The sequence below is a fragment of the Petromyzon marinus genome, chromosome 58, assembly GCF_048934315.1.
Source record: "Petromyzon marinus isolate PM22_M1 ecotype Great Lakes invasive population chromosome 58, UKy_Petmar_22M1.pri1.0, whole genome shotgun sequence".
NCBI classification, from domain to species: Eukaryota; Metazoa; Chordata; class Hyperoartia; order Petromyzontiformes; family Petromyzontidae; genus Petromyzon; species Petromyzon marinus.
Genome location: NC_133724.1, coordinates 10,458,084 through 10,471,612, shown reverse-complemented (window position 1 = coordinate 10,471,612; position 13,529 = coordinate 10,458,084). Strand labels below are relative to the sequence as shown.

General features: G+C 43.9%; 1 protein-coding gene across 1 annotated transcript; it reads right to left on the bottom strand.

Annotated features, from left to right (window-relative positions):
• Positions 1-10,351: 10,351 nt before the first annotated feature.
• Positions 10,352-13,004, bottom strand: LOC116955170 (olfactory receptor 52D1-like). The gene has a single exon (XM_076052782.1). The coding sequence runs from the start codon at positions 12,811-12,813 to the stop codon at positions 11,845-11,847; it is 969 nt and encodes a 322-aa protein (XP_075908897.1). The 5' UTR covers positions 12,814-13,004; the 3' UTR covers positions 10,352-11,844.
• Positions 13,005-13,529: the final 525 nt, after the last annotated feature.

The following is a 13,529-nucleotide window of genomic DNA, read 5'->3' as shown; positions in this document are numbered from 1 at the left end:
TTATGAGTTGAGATGATTTATACATTCATTAAATGTATATTTACCGTGTGGCCAGACCACCAATATGTAATCCACATATCTAAACCAAACAGAGGATTCATATTCTTAGCTCTTTCGGTAAAGTCACATTGAAGAGAAACAATAAAATAATAAAAAATATATAAAATAATAAAAATCTTCACGACGTTTCGACCATAACGCAAACGGTCATCATCACACCTGATGATGACCGTTTGCGTGACTTTACCGAAAGAGCTAAGAATATGAATTACTGCAGTCACGAAAGCTTTAAATCAAAATCAAACAGAGGATTTTAGTGTACTCGAAGTTAGTGCTTTTGCTTCAAAGTCTTCCATATACATATGCAGGAGACAAAGGAGAGCCCATTGCTGCTCCTTCTTTTTGTTTATAGAAATCGCCTTTTAACAAGAAATAGGTGTTGTTGAGACAATGCTCAGCTAGTCATGGGATATCGTTGTGTAAACCTGTGTTCCTTACCAGAGTATCGAGTTATTTTTTTGGACTCGTTCACCGGAACCCTCGTGAACAGATAAGTCACATCAAATCTTACCAGAATATCATTAGGGTTAAGCTTAATATCTATAATTATATTTACAAGATTTTCTGAGTTGTTAATGAACAAAGTTGGTCCTGCCGATGTAGGGCTTTATTTGTTATGTATTGTAGTCATTTGTCTTAATGGGGATATCTGGTTTGTGCATCTTTGGCAACCCATAAAGTCTTGGTGGTTTTGATTCCCTTGATTTGATCAGGTATTGCTCTTCCTTGGGAATTAATTACTTGGCAATAATTGCAGTCATCCTACGTTCCAAGGCATTGGTTGGGTCCCGTTTACTTTCATCCAGTAAATCTTAGATTTTAATATTATAATCCTCAATTGGCATCACAACATATGATCAGCCCTCATCGGCACCAACAACTTTATTCGTTCTCAAATCTTTTGCTTCACTGAGACTAATATTTATTTTTTACTACTTACTGTTCTCAATTCTTTTTGGCAACCTCATGCCGAGTCATCTCAGCTTGATAATGTGGAAGATGTCTAACTGCTGATTCCACTTCAGAATTTATGTCATGGACAGGGATTGTACGTGGGGCAACAGCAAAGTTAAGACCTTTAGATAGGACTAATTTCAAATCGTTGGCTAATTGAACGTGAGTCCTGTTGATAACCATTTTGTTTTTCAATTGTTCATTTTAAGTTGAGAGTTGTTTGTTAGTCAGTATAGAAAATTTGTTAATATGCGTAGTGTTAGTTTTCTTAAATACAGTGTCAGCCGATTGCTGTGTTATTGTGTTGATTATATTCCAATAATCTGTAGAGACACTTACTAATTTGTCAGTTAAGTACATAAGTGATTTAGAAATGTGAATTAGTTCACTCGGATTATGCTACATTCTCTCTTTGAACAATACTTCACTAGCTTTATGCAGTATTTGATTGGCTTTCAGTAATTTAATGTGATTAGTTAGTTTAACTGCGTTTGGTATTATCTTTGAATCTCTAATTTTTTTGAGGAACACAAGTGAAGACATCAGTTTCATCCGCATGATGTGGAGTTTCTCCAATTTTATGGTTTGAAGAAAAGTATCCTCTGAATAGAGGTTAGTCAGTTTAACACTTAGGCTTTTGCGACCAATATTATTCATAATAGAGTGTTTTTTGGGTTAGATCACGTAAATATGAATGTTTATAGACAGAGCTAGTATAAAGGTTTATGGTTAATGATAGAGTAAGGGTTTATGATTAAAGCTCGTGTAAGGGGCTATGGTTAGAGCTAGTATGAGAGGTTACGGTTAAAGCAATAGTAAGGGTTTATGGTTATAGCTAATGTAATTATGTTTAGTGCTAGCTCAGGGGTTTATGAATAGTCTTCCATGTATTGTTTATATTAGTGCTGGGGTTGGTTTATATTCAGAGACTGTTGATATTTGAAGAGTAAGTGCCAAGTTTAAGGTTGGTTTCGGGGCTAGGGATGGGTGGACGGGTTGCTGTAATGAGCTTTTATGGTAAGTGCAAGAGGTTTATGATTAGCACCAGGATTGGTGTTTGAGATACATTTTATTTTAGTGTTTTGGTTGATGGTTACTACTACAGTTGTGTGTATGTTGTTCGTATTTCACACCATATGTAGCCAACCGTGTTAATTGGAGGTGCAGTTGTGGTAAGGATCAGAGTCGTGAATGAAACTGAACAATTTTCACTTCTACATTACACCACATCGATTATATTACTCATACCCTTACTTTAGATATTATTAGAGCGATAGTAATAGAACACTCATAAATAATATAAATGATAAATTACCCACGTTAATTGCAAAACACATCACAGAATAGCAGTGTATGTATCAAGCCACATGTATGTGTCATGGAAACTTAGCACGATGTATTCTGCGCACATTTATGGTTTAATATTTTAGGAACTTACCTGCAGTGTTGAAGTGTGAACTAGGTCGGCCAATCCTCTAGATTGCGGCTCTAGAGTGCGATAGCATCGCGTTCAGTGTCTTTATATCTCACTGGCTGCAGAGTCATGGCAAACTTGCGTGACAAAACGCCTCCCCTGGAGAATACTGAATCTCCTTTGAGATTGATCAGCGTTTTAGCATGTCCTTATCACTTTTATGCTCCCAATTAAATGGAAACACTAAAAGCCCCACCTACATTTGATGGAGACCTGCACTCCTTTAGCCGCGATGGACCTGGCGTCACAAGAGATTTCAAAAGGTGTGAACGTTACCCATTTTGCGATAATTAATAATTAAATCGGCTCTGTGATGATGAGTCACAGCTGCATCTTTTTTTCCTAAGCTGATGCAGCTTGTGAAGGAAACAATGATGGTCACTGTTGCTCAGTGAGTGACGAACAGAATGACATTCAAACGGAGGAAGACTGATTAAAATGTTCTACTCTTATTTTGGTAATTCATGATATGTGATTTCGAGAAACTGCTGTCAAGTATCCTATGCTAAACGATAGCTGATAGTGTGAAGCCTGCCTGTTCAAAACCAATACATGCAATAACTTGGAAGACCAACATTTGTCAAACAATTGATGAAATGAACAGAAGTTGATTTTTTCCCGTTTGATAATTATGTTCACTTTAGTACTCCAGATAAATGTAATATGAATAAACAGGCTTTTACGACCAATTTTATCTATAATAAAAGTTTTTTTGGGTTAGATTTCGTAAATATAAATGTAGCGTTCAACCCGCCACCACCTGATACAGCCAATTATTAAGGTTTGTCACGTAAATAAAACATGACAATTAGTTACGAGTTCAGCACACCAGTGTGTTAGAGAGTAAACCCACAACATTTATAATTCGAGTGCGACGTTTCGCCGGTAATTACAACCAGCCTCACTGACGCAGGAAAAGTGACAAGCACCATGCTGGCCATCGCCTGATGAAGCTAGTTGATGAAGCATTCGCTAAATAAATACAACTGCTGCTGATAATGAGTGCATAATATGAGGTGACACAGCTGACGTCACATTTCCCTAAACCACAGGAGGGGACCACAGAACTCTACATTAAACAATCTGCCCACTGCTGTCCACTGCTGCCACCTGATTGCTGCTACTGCTCAGTGGGAGTGGCAGAGGTGGCAGCACGAGCCACAGAGCCAGCGGCCGCAGCCGTCAGGCCTACAGCTGCAGAGACTGGGGAGCAAGGGGCATCTGGAGAGGTGGTGGTGGTCGAGACACCATCACCAGGGATGGGCCCCATCGCGAGAGAAAAAGTGACCAACCGACCTCGTCGGCTGGGGCCGGTAAAGGAGGTTGTGGCGGCGGGCAGTAATTGGGTGGCCTTCATCCACCGGTTCGAGGCCGCGTACCAGACCCTCCACTGGTCGGAGGCCAAAGGACTGAAGGCCTTACTGACAGCCCTTAATGATGAGGCCCTCACCATCTTCAGAGTGATACTGCCGGAGTGGAGAACCACGCTCCAAACAGCCTGTTGCGAGATGGCGGAGGTCTTCGACCCGCCATCAAATGGCATGAAAAAATGTCAACTACGCAGGCGGGAGAAAGCAGAGTCACCCCTCGCCTACCACAGTGCCCTGATGGTGCTCAGCCAAGCTGCATATCCTTGTTTAGACATAGCAGCACTGGACTCGCTGGTAATGGAAAAAAATGCTGGCGCTGGTTCAGGAGATGGCGGTGGTGCTTCCAATAGTGAAAGAGGAGGCTCAAACCTCCTTGTGGGTAGCCCGATATTTGCATGTCCAGGAAGAAATGAGCCAGTGGATCCGGGTGGTGGCTCAGGTGGTGGAAAGCCCTGACCCCATTGACTGTGTCTCCTGCCAGGGCTGCTGGCGAGGAGTGCCGTCGTTGGGGGCCTACTCGCCACAGCAGAGCAGTGTAGGTCGGCAGGAGTCCATGGGAGGAGGTGATGGTGGCAGTATGCAGGTGGACCGGGCCCAGCGGGTCTATCCCACAATGGCAGCAGGGGTAGGAGCCGAGGGGTCTGCCCATCACCTGCCATCGCTGCAGTCAGCTGGGGCACATGTGGGGATAGAGGACCCACTGCCGTTAGCGTTGATGGCATCCACTTCTCCATCGGTGGCCATGGCTCAATAACATCAGGCAAGTCGCGACACCCCAGACACCCGGCTAGCGAATCCACCTCGTTCATCTAGGGACTCATCGGTACTCACCACCTCCATCACCCCCCCATCATCTAATTCAACGAGTGTCGGGGATAATGAAGCCACGAATTCCCCTAAGAAACTTCAACACGCGCTTCTCCACCAGTGGCCCGAGTTGTGCTGGCTCAACGGTACATAGCAGTAGCCACTGCGACCTCAGTGGTAATGCGTTCAGTGAGAGGAGTGGCGGTCCGCGTTTTTATTCATACGGCCACGTAGAGCACTATTATTTCACATTTTATATTTGACCTCTTACCATTCAGCACTCATTGTTCTTGTGCAAAGGGGGGTAGGGGAGGGATTAATTAATCAATGTATATTATGCATGCACATTATGCGTGCCCATTGATCTTGTATTTTCTATCAATTGTGTGTACTAGGCATGAATTTAAACAATGTATTATTTAAATCTTGACAAAAAGCTTTTGTGACTGCAGGAATTAATATTCTCGGGTGTTTCTGTAAAGTCACGTAGATAGGTTCAAAGACAATAACAAAAAATAACAAAAAACAATGACATTTCGATCGCAACACAAGCGGTCATTTTCAGGAAAAGGGGGGTTAGCTTTGTTGTATATGTGGGTTATGAAAATTTGATGAAAATAATGAAACAAATAAATGCAATGTGAAGTTTGTATAATATATCCGAAGTTATGTTAATTTGTGAAACTATGCGTATAAATTATGCTAATTCGAGAGATAATCGTATTTATTTATGCGAGTGGGTGTGGTTATGTTAATGACAGCCTTTATGATAATCAGACCCCGCCTCGTTGACGAGGGTCGGTTATCAATCGTATGCAGTTATGCTAGTGTGATGCGGTATGCCAGAGTCAACTCGGCTTCGCTGTTTAACTTTGTATTATCGATCAGTATAATACAATTATTCTCGCTTTAACGTTTAATGAGTGGATTAGTGGGTTTATATTTTAGGTCACCAAGTTCATATTTCAACGCAGAACCAGTTCTTCATGTATAGATTTCAGGAAATAATCACACGACCACTTATGCATTAATCAATTTATTTCTAATTAAACCTTAACTCTAAAAGATACAACTCTTAGCTTGGATATACAACACAGTATCAACACAGTCTCATCAATGACTGGGTTGTTTCACTTTGACAACAGCACCTGTGGTTAATTCCGCCGCATACCCGAGCTCGGTTGGTGAGAGACAGAGTCGTTAAAACATGCATATGCTAATCTAAATAAAAACCTTAAATTTATAATAAATGATTATACTTGAATTGTTCACGCAGTACCGCACTCATTATTGATCATATGCAACCCTTATCACGTTGTTAGCACATTGGGTCACGGAACGATAGAGTATTCTGTAGAGTACGCGAGTGCGTGCGGTGATCAGTAATGAAAGGTACTTAAAGATTATATGACGATATTCATACGAAAAGGTGATCAAAACAGTTATTATTCCCAAAGGCACAAATATATCAACAGATCCATCGGACAGATTATATGATTACCGAAATGCCTTCGAGTGAGGGTGTGCGGTGGGGAGCGCTCTCTCCCCTGATATCTTAATCTTGGACCAACGTTTAATTAATTATGGACCAGTTTGCCTGATAAGGAAGCCGGTTGGATACGCTATTCCCCCACGTGAGCGTAGCTCCGTGGCGAAGGGGTCAAGGATTAATTCGTATTGATGGATCGGTTGGTAATTTTTGCGATTAGAAGTACAGCCCAAAACAAAATATTAAGGAGGAAAATTATGAATATACTTATAAACGACGGACTGTTATCACCCAATCTGTAGCGATGCTTCCACGGCCACAGATGGTTCACGTTTTGGGATTGGCTTTTGGTTCCTGACTCGTGTATGGTGAGGGATATAAATTGTGTTGAATAGACAGTGTTTGGAGTTGATTCTTTGCGTCAAACAGACGCCTGGTTTGTCGTGTGGTGGGGGGCAGTGTGCGTCATACGTATCAGTCGATTCTTCTGTCACTGTGGTTGATTCGGTTCGGCTGACGTAAGTTGGCGAGCCGACACGCTGTTGTAGTTGCGATGGCCCGTCGGTAGATGGCGCACACAGCTCGCTTGTAGCATGCACGGTAGTGCCGTCGGCTTGGCAGCTTGCCCACGTTCCGCTCTTTGCGGGCACGGTTGTATGATCGGTAGATGGCGCTCGTCTGCTGGTCGCTGGCATGATCGTGTCGCTGAGTATTGACCACCGGTTGCCCTACCGGGCGCGGGCGATACACGTTCGTTGCGATGCTACTTTTGATGGTGCCGACTCGCACCGAGTAGCCCCGTCGCTAAACAGCGAGTCTTGCCATTATGGCGGCCGGCAGGGACCTCATCTGCGTCGGCGGCGGCCGATCTCCTGCAGGAATGAGTTGAGCTGGCAAGCTGATGAGCTCCCTTGATGAGCTGAGTTGAGCTGGCAAGCGGGTCTTGCCCGCTTGCTGGTGAGCTGAGCTCCCCCTGCGAGCTCCCCCGATGAGCCGAGCTCTGAGCTGGCAAGCGGGTCATGCCCGCTTGCTGGTGAGCTCCTTGCTGATGAGTTGAGGTTTCAATGCTGTAGTGTCCTCTTTTATGTCCAAAATCCCTCCTCTTGGCTCCTCCCCACAAGGCGGAGCTTCTTTTGATTTAGCTGTGTGTCGTGGTCTGGAGTGTGTGTCCGTATGTGCGTCCGTTCGTATGTGTGTCATTGTGTGCGTCATTTACGCCACAGCTCTTTTGCCCTCCTCTTTCCACAAACCATAACAACAGGTGTTACAAATCGTCTCACAGGTGTCTCTGTCTGTGTTGCACAACCTGGAGGGAGGAGCGATATTCCCTCTGGTGCAACCTTCACCGACGCACAAAGAAATGGTTGAGGATTTTAAAGTTAATATTTCATTACATCAGTTTATTCCATCATAGTCTTACAATGATGATTCTGTATGGTCTGTTGTGTTAGTTTTCCATCGTGGTGTTCGATTTTATTTCAAGGAAAGGTGCTCTCTTGTGCGTATGCATATTCTTATCATGTGCTGCAGGAAGACAAAGGCGGCCTGGAGACTCTCTTTTTCCCTGGCCCCCAGTTTAACATCGCTCAAGTATTATTTAGCTTTAACATTAATGTTATGTATGAATTATGTACTGTGATTTCTTTAACTTAAACTTGTTGCCTGGGGTCCTGCTGACACACACTGCATTCAAGGCATCTCTCCCCACGTCCACTCCTCTCTGCCTGGTGTGTGCGTTGCTTAATTAGATTTAGCTCTCCCTTGAATACAGATAGCCTGTGATTATTCCTCCGCTCTCTCACGCTGCGGGGAGACAAAGCGTCTCTCTTTCTCTCCGTCTGTTGCTCTTATCTTTGGCGTGCCGAGGTCAGCTTCACACGGGCACCCGCAGGTGCCTCTCCCGCCCTTACTTCAGGGCTGCTCTGGCTTATGTGTTTTTCCCTCTCTAACCTTTGAATTAACATTGCATTATTATTTGCTTATGTCCTGAGGTTAGAGAATTCGTTTTGACTTAGGAAAAATTCTGATTGTCATACGCTTCGGTCAGGTTGTGCAGAAACTACTAAAAACTACTAAACATTCAGTATTGAATTCATAAATGGGCAATGGTCCATTGATGTAGCTCGCAGCCTGGTCTCCAATTGGAGCGAGCGTGAGGATCGATAATTTTAGCCTTCTCCTGTTGTTGAATTTCGAACTTTAACGTTACTTTAAAAGCAATGCAGGATAAATAGTTGAGCTTCTTGACTTAACTATGTCTCTTCTTTGGTTCTTTCGGTAAAGTCACGTAGAATGAGAATAAAATAATAAATTGATAAAATGAAATAACACAATAATATTCTCACGACGTTTCGGCCACAACACAAGCGGCCTTCATCAGTTGAAGGGACGAGACTGTCTGGTAGGACAGCGCTGGAGTGAAAGAGCCACGTTCAGATCACGACTTTTAAGCTGTGTGAGAGGAAACAAAGCGCCTTGACAAAGGAATTAGCGTATAATTTAGCATTGAAATGGCTCATTGAAATAGCTAAGTTAAAGTATACACATCCGCAGAGGTACCCCTTAGCTTGTGACTGGTCACAGAAATAGCTATATCAAGGGGTGCCTCTGCGGATGTGTATGCTTAACTTTTAACATAGCTATTTCTGTGACCAGTCACAAGCTAATCACTCAGCCATTTCAATGCTAAATTATATGCTAATTCCTTTGTCAAGGCGCTTTGTTTCCTCTCACACAGCTTAAAGGTCGTGATCTGAAGGTGGCTCTTTCACTCCAGCGCTGTCCTACCAGACAGTCTCGTCCCTTCACCTGATGAAGGCCGCTTGTGTTGTGGCCGAAACGTCGTGAGAATATTATTGTGTTATTTTATTTTATCAATTTATTATTTTATTCTCATTCTACGTGACTTAACCGAAAGAACCAAAGAAGATGAATCATTGCAGTCACGAAAGCTTTAAATCGAAATTTAACTATGTCTGTGGCTAACGCGAACTCTCGGCGACCCTGGCTCTGCGTTTAGTCAACCCTACAGTTTGCTGTGTGCTGCGCTCTGTCTGTGTCTCATTAATTTTAATTTCAATTCAACGGCCCTTCCTCGGTTTATTAATGTTCGTGTCTGTGGGGTCGGGTAACGGGCAAGGGCATCGTCATTTTAAGGTGGATTGTGTTAGTATCAATGTTCTGTGTGACCATGGCTTGTAATCTCCCCAACTCAATTTGTTTGTCAAGGTCTGCTGCTGCCCCCCACTCTCTCCCTGTCTCTCTCAGTCTCTGCCCCACACTCGCTGCCCCCACTCTCTGCCCCCCACTCTCGCTACTCGCGCCGCTGTTGCCGCTGCTCCGCTGACGCCGCCATCCTAAGGCCTTTCTCCAGTCCTCATTAATTTTCGTCATTCCGTGTAGCATAGAATGGGTCACTGTGGCGCATAGTGCTGGTTGCTGGCACAGGGGGATCGGCAGGTATAGTAGCCCTGTCGGCCAGCAGTATGTGATGAGCTGGAGAGAGGAACATGAGGCAAGGGGGATAGAGGGGGAACGTGTGGTAAAGCCCGGGAACCTTCTAGTGGGTTCCAGAAGGGGCACGTCGCCAAAAGCAGAACGAGGCCACGCTAGGTGAATAAATGCTGAACCCCGAGCAAGGGTTCGGGGCTGTTGTTGGAGGGGAACTGTCGTGCTGCTAGGAGTCTTCATCACCGTCTTCACCTCCTCAGCGTTGTTGGCCAGGCAGCCTGTTAGCTGTCCTGACCATAGTGTAGCTATTCCTTGTGCCTGTGAAGGCTATAATAAATATAGTACCCCCTACTATTAGTGTCTCTAAGTGATTCACTACACATGTACAATAGGGACTTCGTTATTGGTACATTCACCCATAGCGCCGAAAACCGTATTCCCATCATCACCCGAGCATCTCATGCCCTGTTTTGCTGGAGTCTGAGGTATCCGACAAGCTGCTGGCACCTGGATCACAAGTACATGACTCTGTGCCGCCCACAGAGCTGAGTGTGACCCAGCACGGGACAGAGTGAGACCCTGCAGCAGATGCCGATCAGGCGACAAGAACTTGCGCTAAATGCACACGATGGTGCTGACAATGGACTGGTCAGTGCAAAAGACCGTTGCACCCCTTTTTCCATAATACTATTGTCGTTATTGTTCCTAATTGTAGGAGATGCAATGTCTGTGCTGCGAAAATTATCCACACCACACATTGTTATTCACACATTGTTTATTGCCACACTGTCGGCACAGAAATGTTATATATGGTATCACCGCGTTCTGGGTTGTAATTCCCCTTGCCTCCCCGTGCTCTGTAGGTCAGTCATTCCTCCCTGAAGTTAGCCGGGACGGCTCGTTCTTTTCAAAGGGTGGGAGGAGGGGGGTTATGTAATGACTGAAATTCATAAAAACTCAAACCAAGAAAATGTGCAGCCTAATAGTTATTCAAAAGTAGGCCAAGGTCTCCGATTGGCAGAAAGAGGCCTCCACAGTAATTGTTCGAGAGGCAGGCTTGTGAAATTATTGGAGGAAAAAGTTTTGAACGAGAATAGGTGGGAAACAAAGTGGAACCTAGAGGCGATGTTTAGGATCCGTAAGAGGAGAAGAACAGGGATTGACTAGGAGACAAACAGTGTGGGAACATTCGAAAAGAGGGGCTCGAATGATATAAAAGGGCAGAGCACAAGGGGAACGGAGGTTCGACAGAATGGACGAGCTTCAAGAACAAGCACGAAGCCCGGACCTACTATTGTTGCTGTGCCATTGGAAAGAGGCTGTTAGTTGTTCGTCGTTCGTGTCGTTTCACATGGATCATGCACATTTGTCAATTATGGGGGGAAATATCAAGCTTCCAAGTCACGTGTCACCTTTAATTTTGCCACATTCGAAATGTACTCTTGAATTACTCAATCAGGATTATACATTTCCATCGTCACACCCTACTGGCACACGAATTTGAAGACCAGGTGCTGCTGATTTATCTTTTGCCCACAGGGACAGCTGCAACTGGAGGTGCCTTTTAAAATATTTGTGATTAGATGTGTAACGGGCTCTGAGACGCCCTGTCGTATATATTCTGCGATTCAATAATATATTCTCATTGTTTTGGTAAAAAAACATTTGCAGGTGTTAGCATCATCACAACAGAGTGGATACTCTCCCTTATCCGTGCCCACATTCGCGAGAGTCGGACCAATCCACAACTCCTTCCATTATCTTCCCTTGCTTTAAAAAATATTTTCTTTTATTTAAAATATCCCTTCTCTGGCACTTGTGGTTAGGAAACCCGCGCGAATATTGTATTCTATTTTTGATATGCACTCCAATCCCTGCATGCATGGTTTGCGGATGTGGTTGCGACTTAGCGCTTCAATTCATCAGCTGCCTTCCAGTGTCGCTTGAGTGGTGCCTGAACTGGCTGTCGTTTTCCTTCCAATGTGTTTACTACTCAGTTTCTACAATATTATGCTTCATTTGCTGTCACACAAAAAATGCACCAAGGTCCTCATCGGGTCATTCTTGTAAAAACATTTTAAGGCTGAACGTATCTTACTCACGATTAAAAATAACACGAGCACATCTTAGGAAAGGCGTTTTCAACAATGCGCCAGCTTATGGATTAGACGAAGCACACCTTTTGGTGAGGACTTAAGATTACTGACATTTTTCTTATCAACCTATAACTGGAAGTATCGCTAAATGGATGAAATTTTATACTTTAATATTTTCACTAAACTCTGTCGAATCTCGGTCGTACGAAGACCATAAATAATTGGGTTAAGTACTGGAGGGATGATGTAATACAATGAGCTGAGCGTGGAGCGGACTGCAATGGGAATTAGTGTAGAATGTTCAATCCGATGATGCATGACCATGAAGACGACAAACACATAAAACATGATAAGAACAAAGAAGTGAGTAACGCACGTGCTGATCGCTTTATGTTGACTTCTGCGCTGGGTGGACTTCTGGCAGTCATACAGAATGCAGATGTAGGAAAACACAATGATCACCAATGAGGCTACAGCTGATATAGCCGTGAGAACGTAGCCATATATAATGTTGATGGTTACATCTGCACAGCTCATCTTTGTCAATGACATAAAATCACAATTTGGCATCCATACAATTCTTGGCTTGTTGCATAGCTTAATAAGGCTTGCCAATATAATTTCTCCAGATAACATTATGGATGAAATCACAACGAATACGAAGCATATTTTAATGGCGAATACGGAGGTGAAGATAGAATTGTAGTGGAGAGGTTTACATATAGCCACGTATCGATCCGCTGCCATTGCAGCCAATATAAAGCATTCGAAAACACTTGTCAAGTGGATGAAGGTCATTTGTACGACACAAGCAGGAAAGGAAATGATATTGGTGAACACAAGATCATACATAATTCTTGGAAGTGCGGTGGTGCTCACGACAATTGCATTCGTGGAAAGTCCGCACATGAAGATGTACATGGGCTTGTGTAGCTCTTCCTCTCGAAAGATGGCCAGAACCAGCAATGTGTTTCCAATAATGGAAAGGGCATAGATCACAAATACAAATGTGAATACGAGAGGCCTCGTGCTCTCCGGCTCACGCAGGAGACCCGTCATGAGGATCATCCCTGGAGGAGTCATCTGCATGGCCTCTGTTACGTTCAGCTCCATCAGCCCAGCACACCTGTACCTGTGAATAGAGATGTTTGTGAGTTTACTCCTCTGCCCTGTAGAATATACACTTGAATTCCACACTCACTCCCACTATCACACGCAACAATCGTCACCGAGACTATCTTCCGCTATTTATAATTACACATAACCATGTTGGGAAATTTATTGGAACAAAATTGAGAAACGCAATGATGATGTCTATTTAATTGCTCAAATTTTGCTAGCCCATCGTAGTTGGGAATATACCACACTCATCGTCGTTGCGTGGTCATTATTCCAACTTAGATTAACGAAGACCATTTATGGACGCGTGGTTAGTAAGGGTGCTGAAATCATCAGCTGTCCACAGTTGCTCGATACACGTGACACTTGAGTAGACATGACATCAACTGCTCTTCACCACAGATGGAATTTGTGTTGCGAGCTGGGTCGAGGTGGCCCCACTTTCCCGAGGTTTATTTTTCAGCAGCAGTTGGCACCATGTACGGAAGGAATTCAGGCATAGACAGATTTATTTTGTGGGTTTCCCCTCAGGGCTGGTCTTAGAAAAAAAAAAGTGTGCCCTCTGCAAACCTTGCACAAGGCACCCACGGGGCCAGCCCTGTCTCTGCCTCTCACGAGAGAATCCGAGCCGAGGATTACGGGGCGCCAGCAGCAATGTGGGTTGATATGTTGTGCAAACAGCTGTTGTATTTTCTGTCAATTACTTTTAT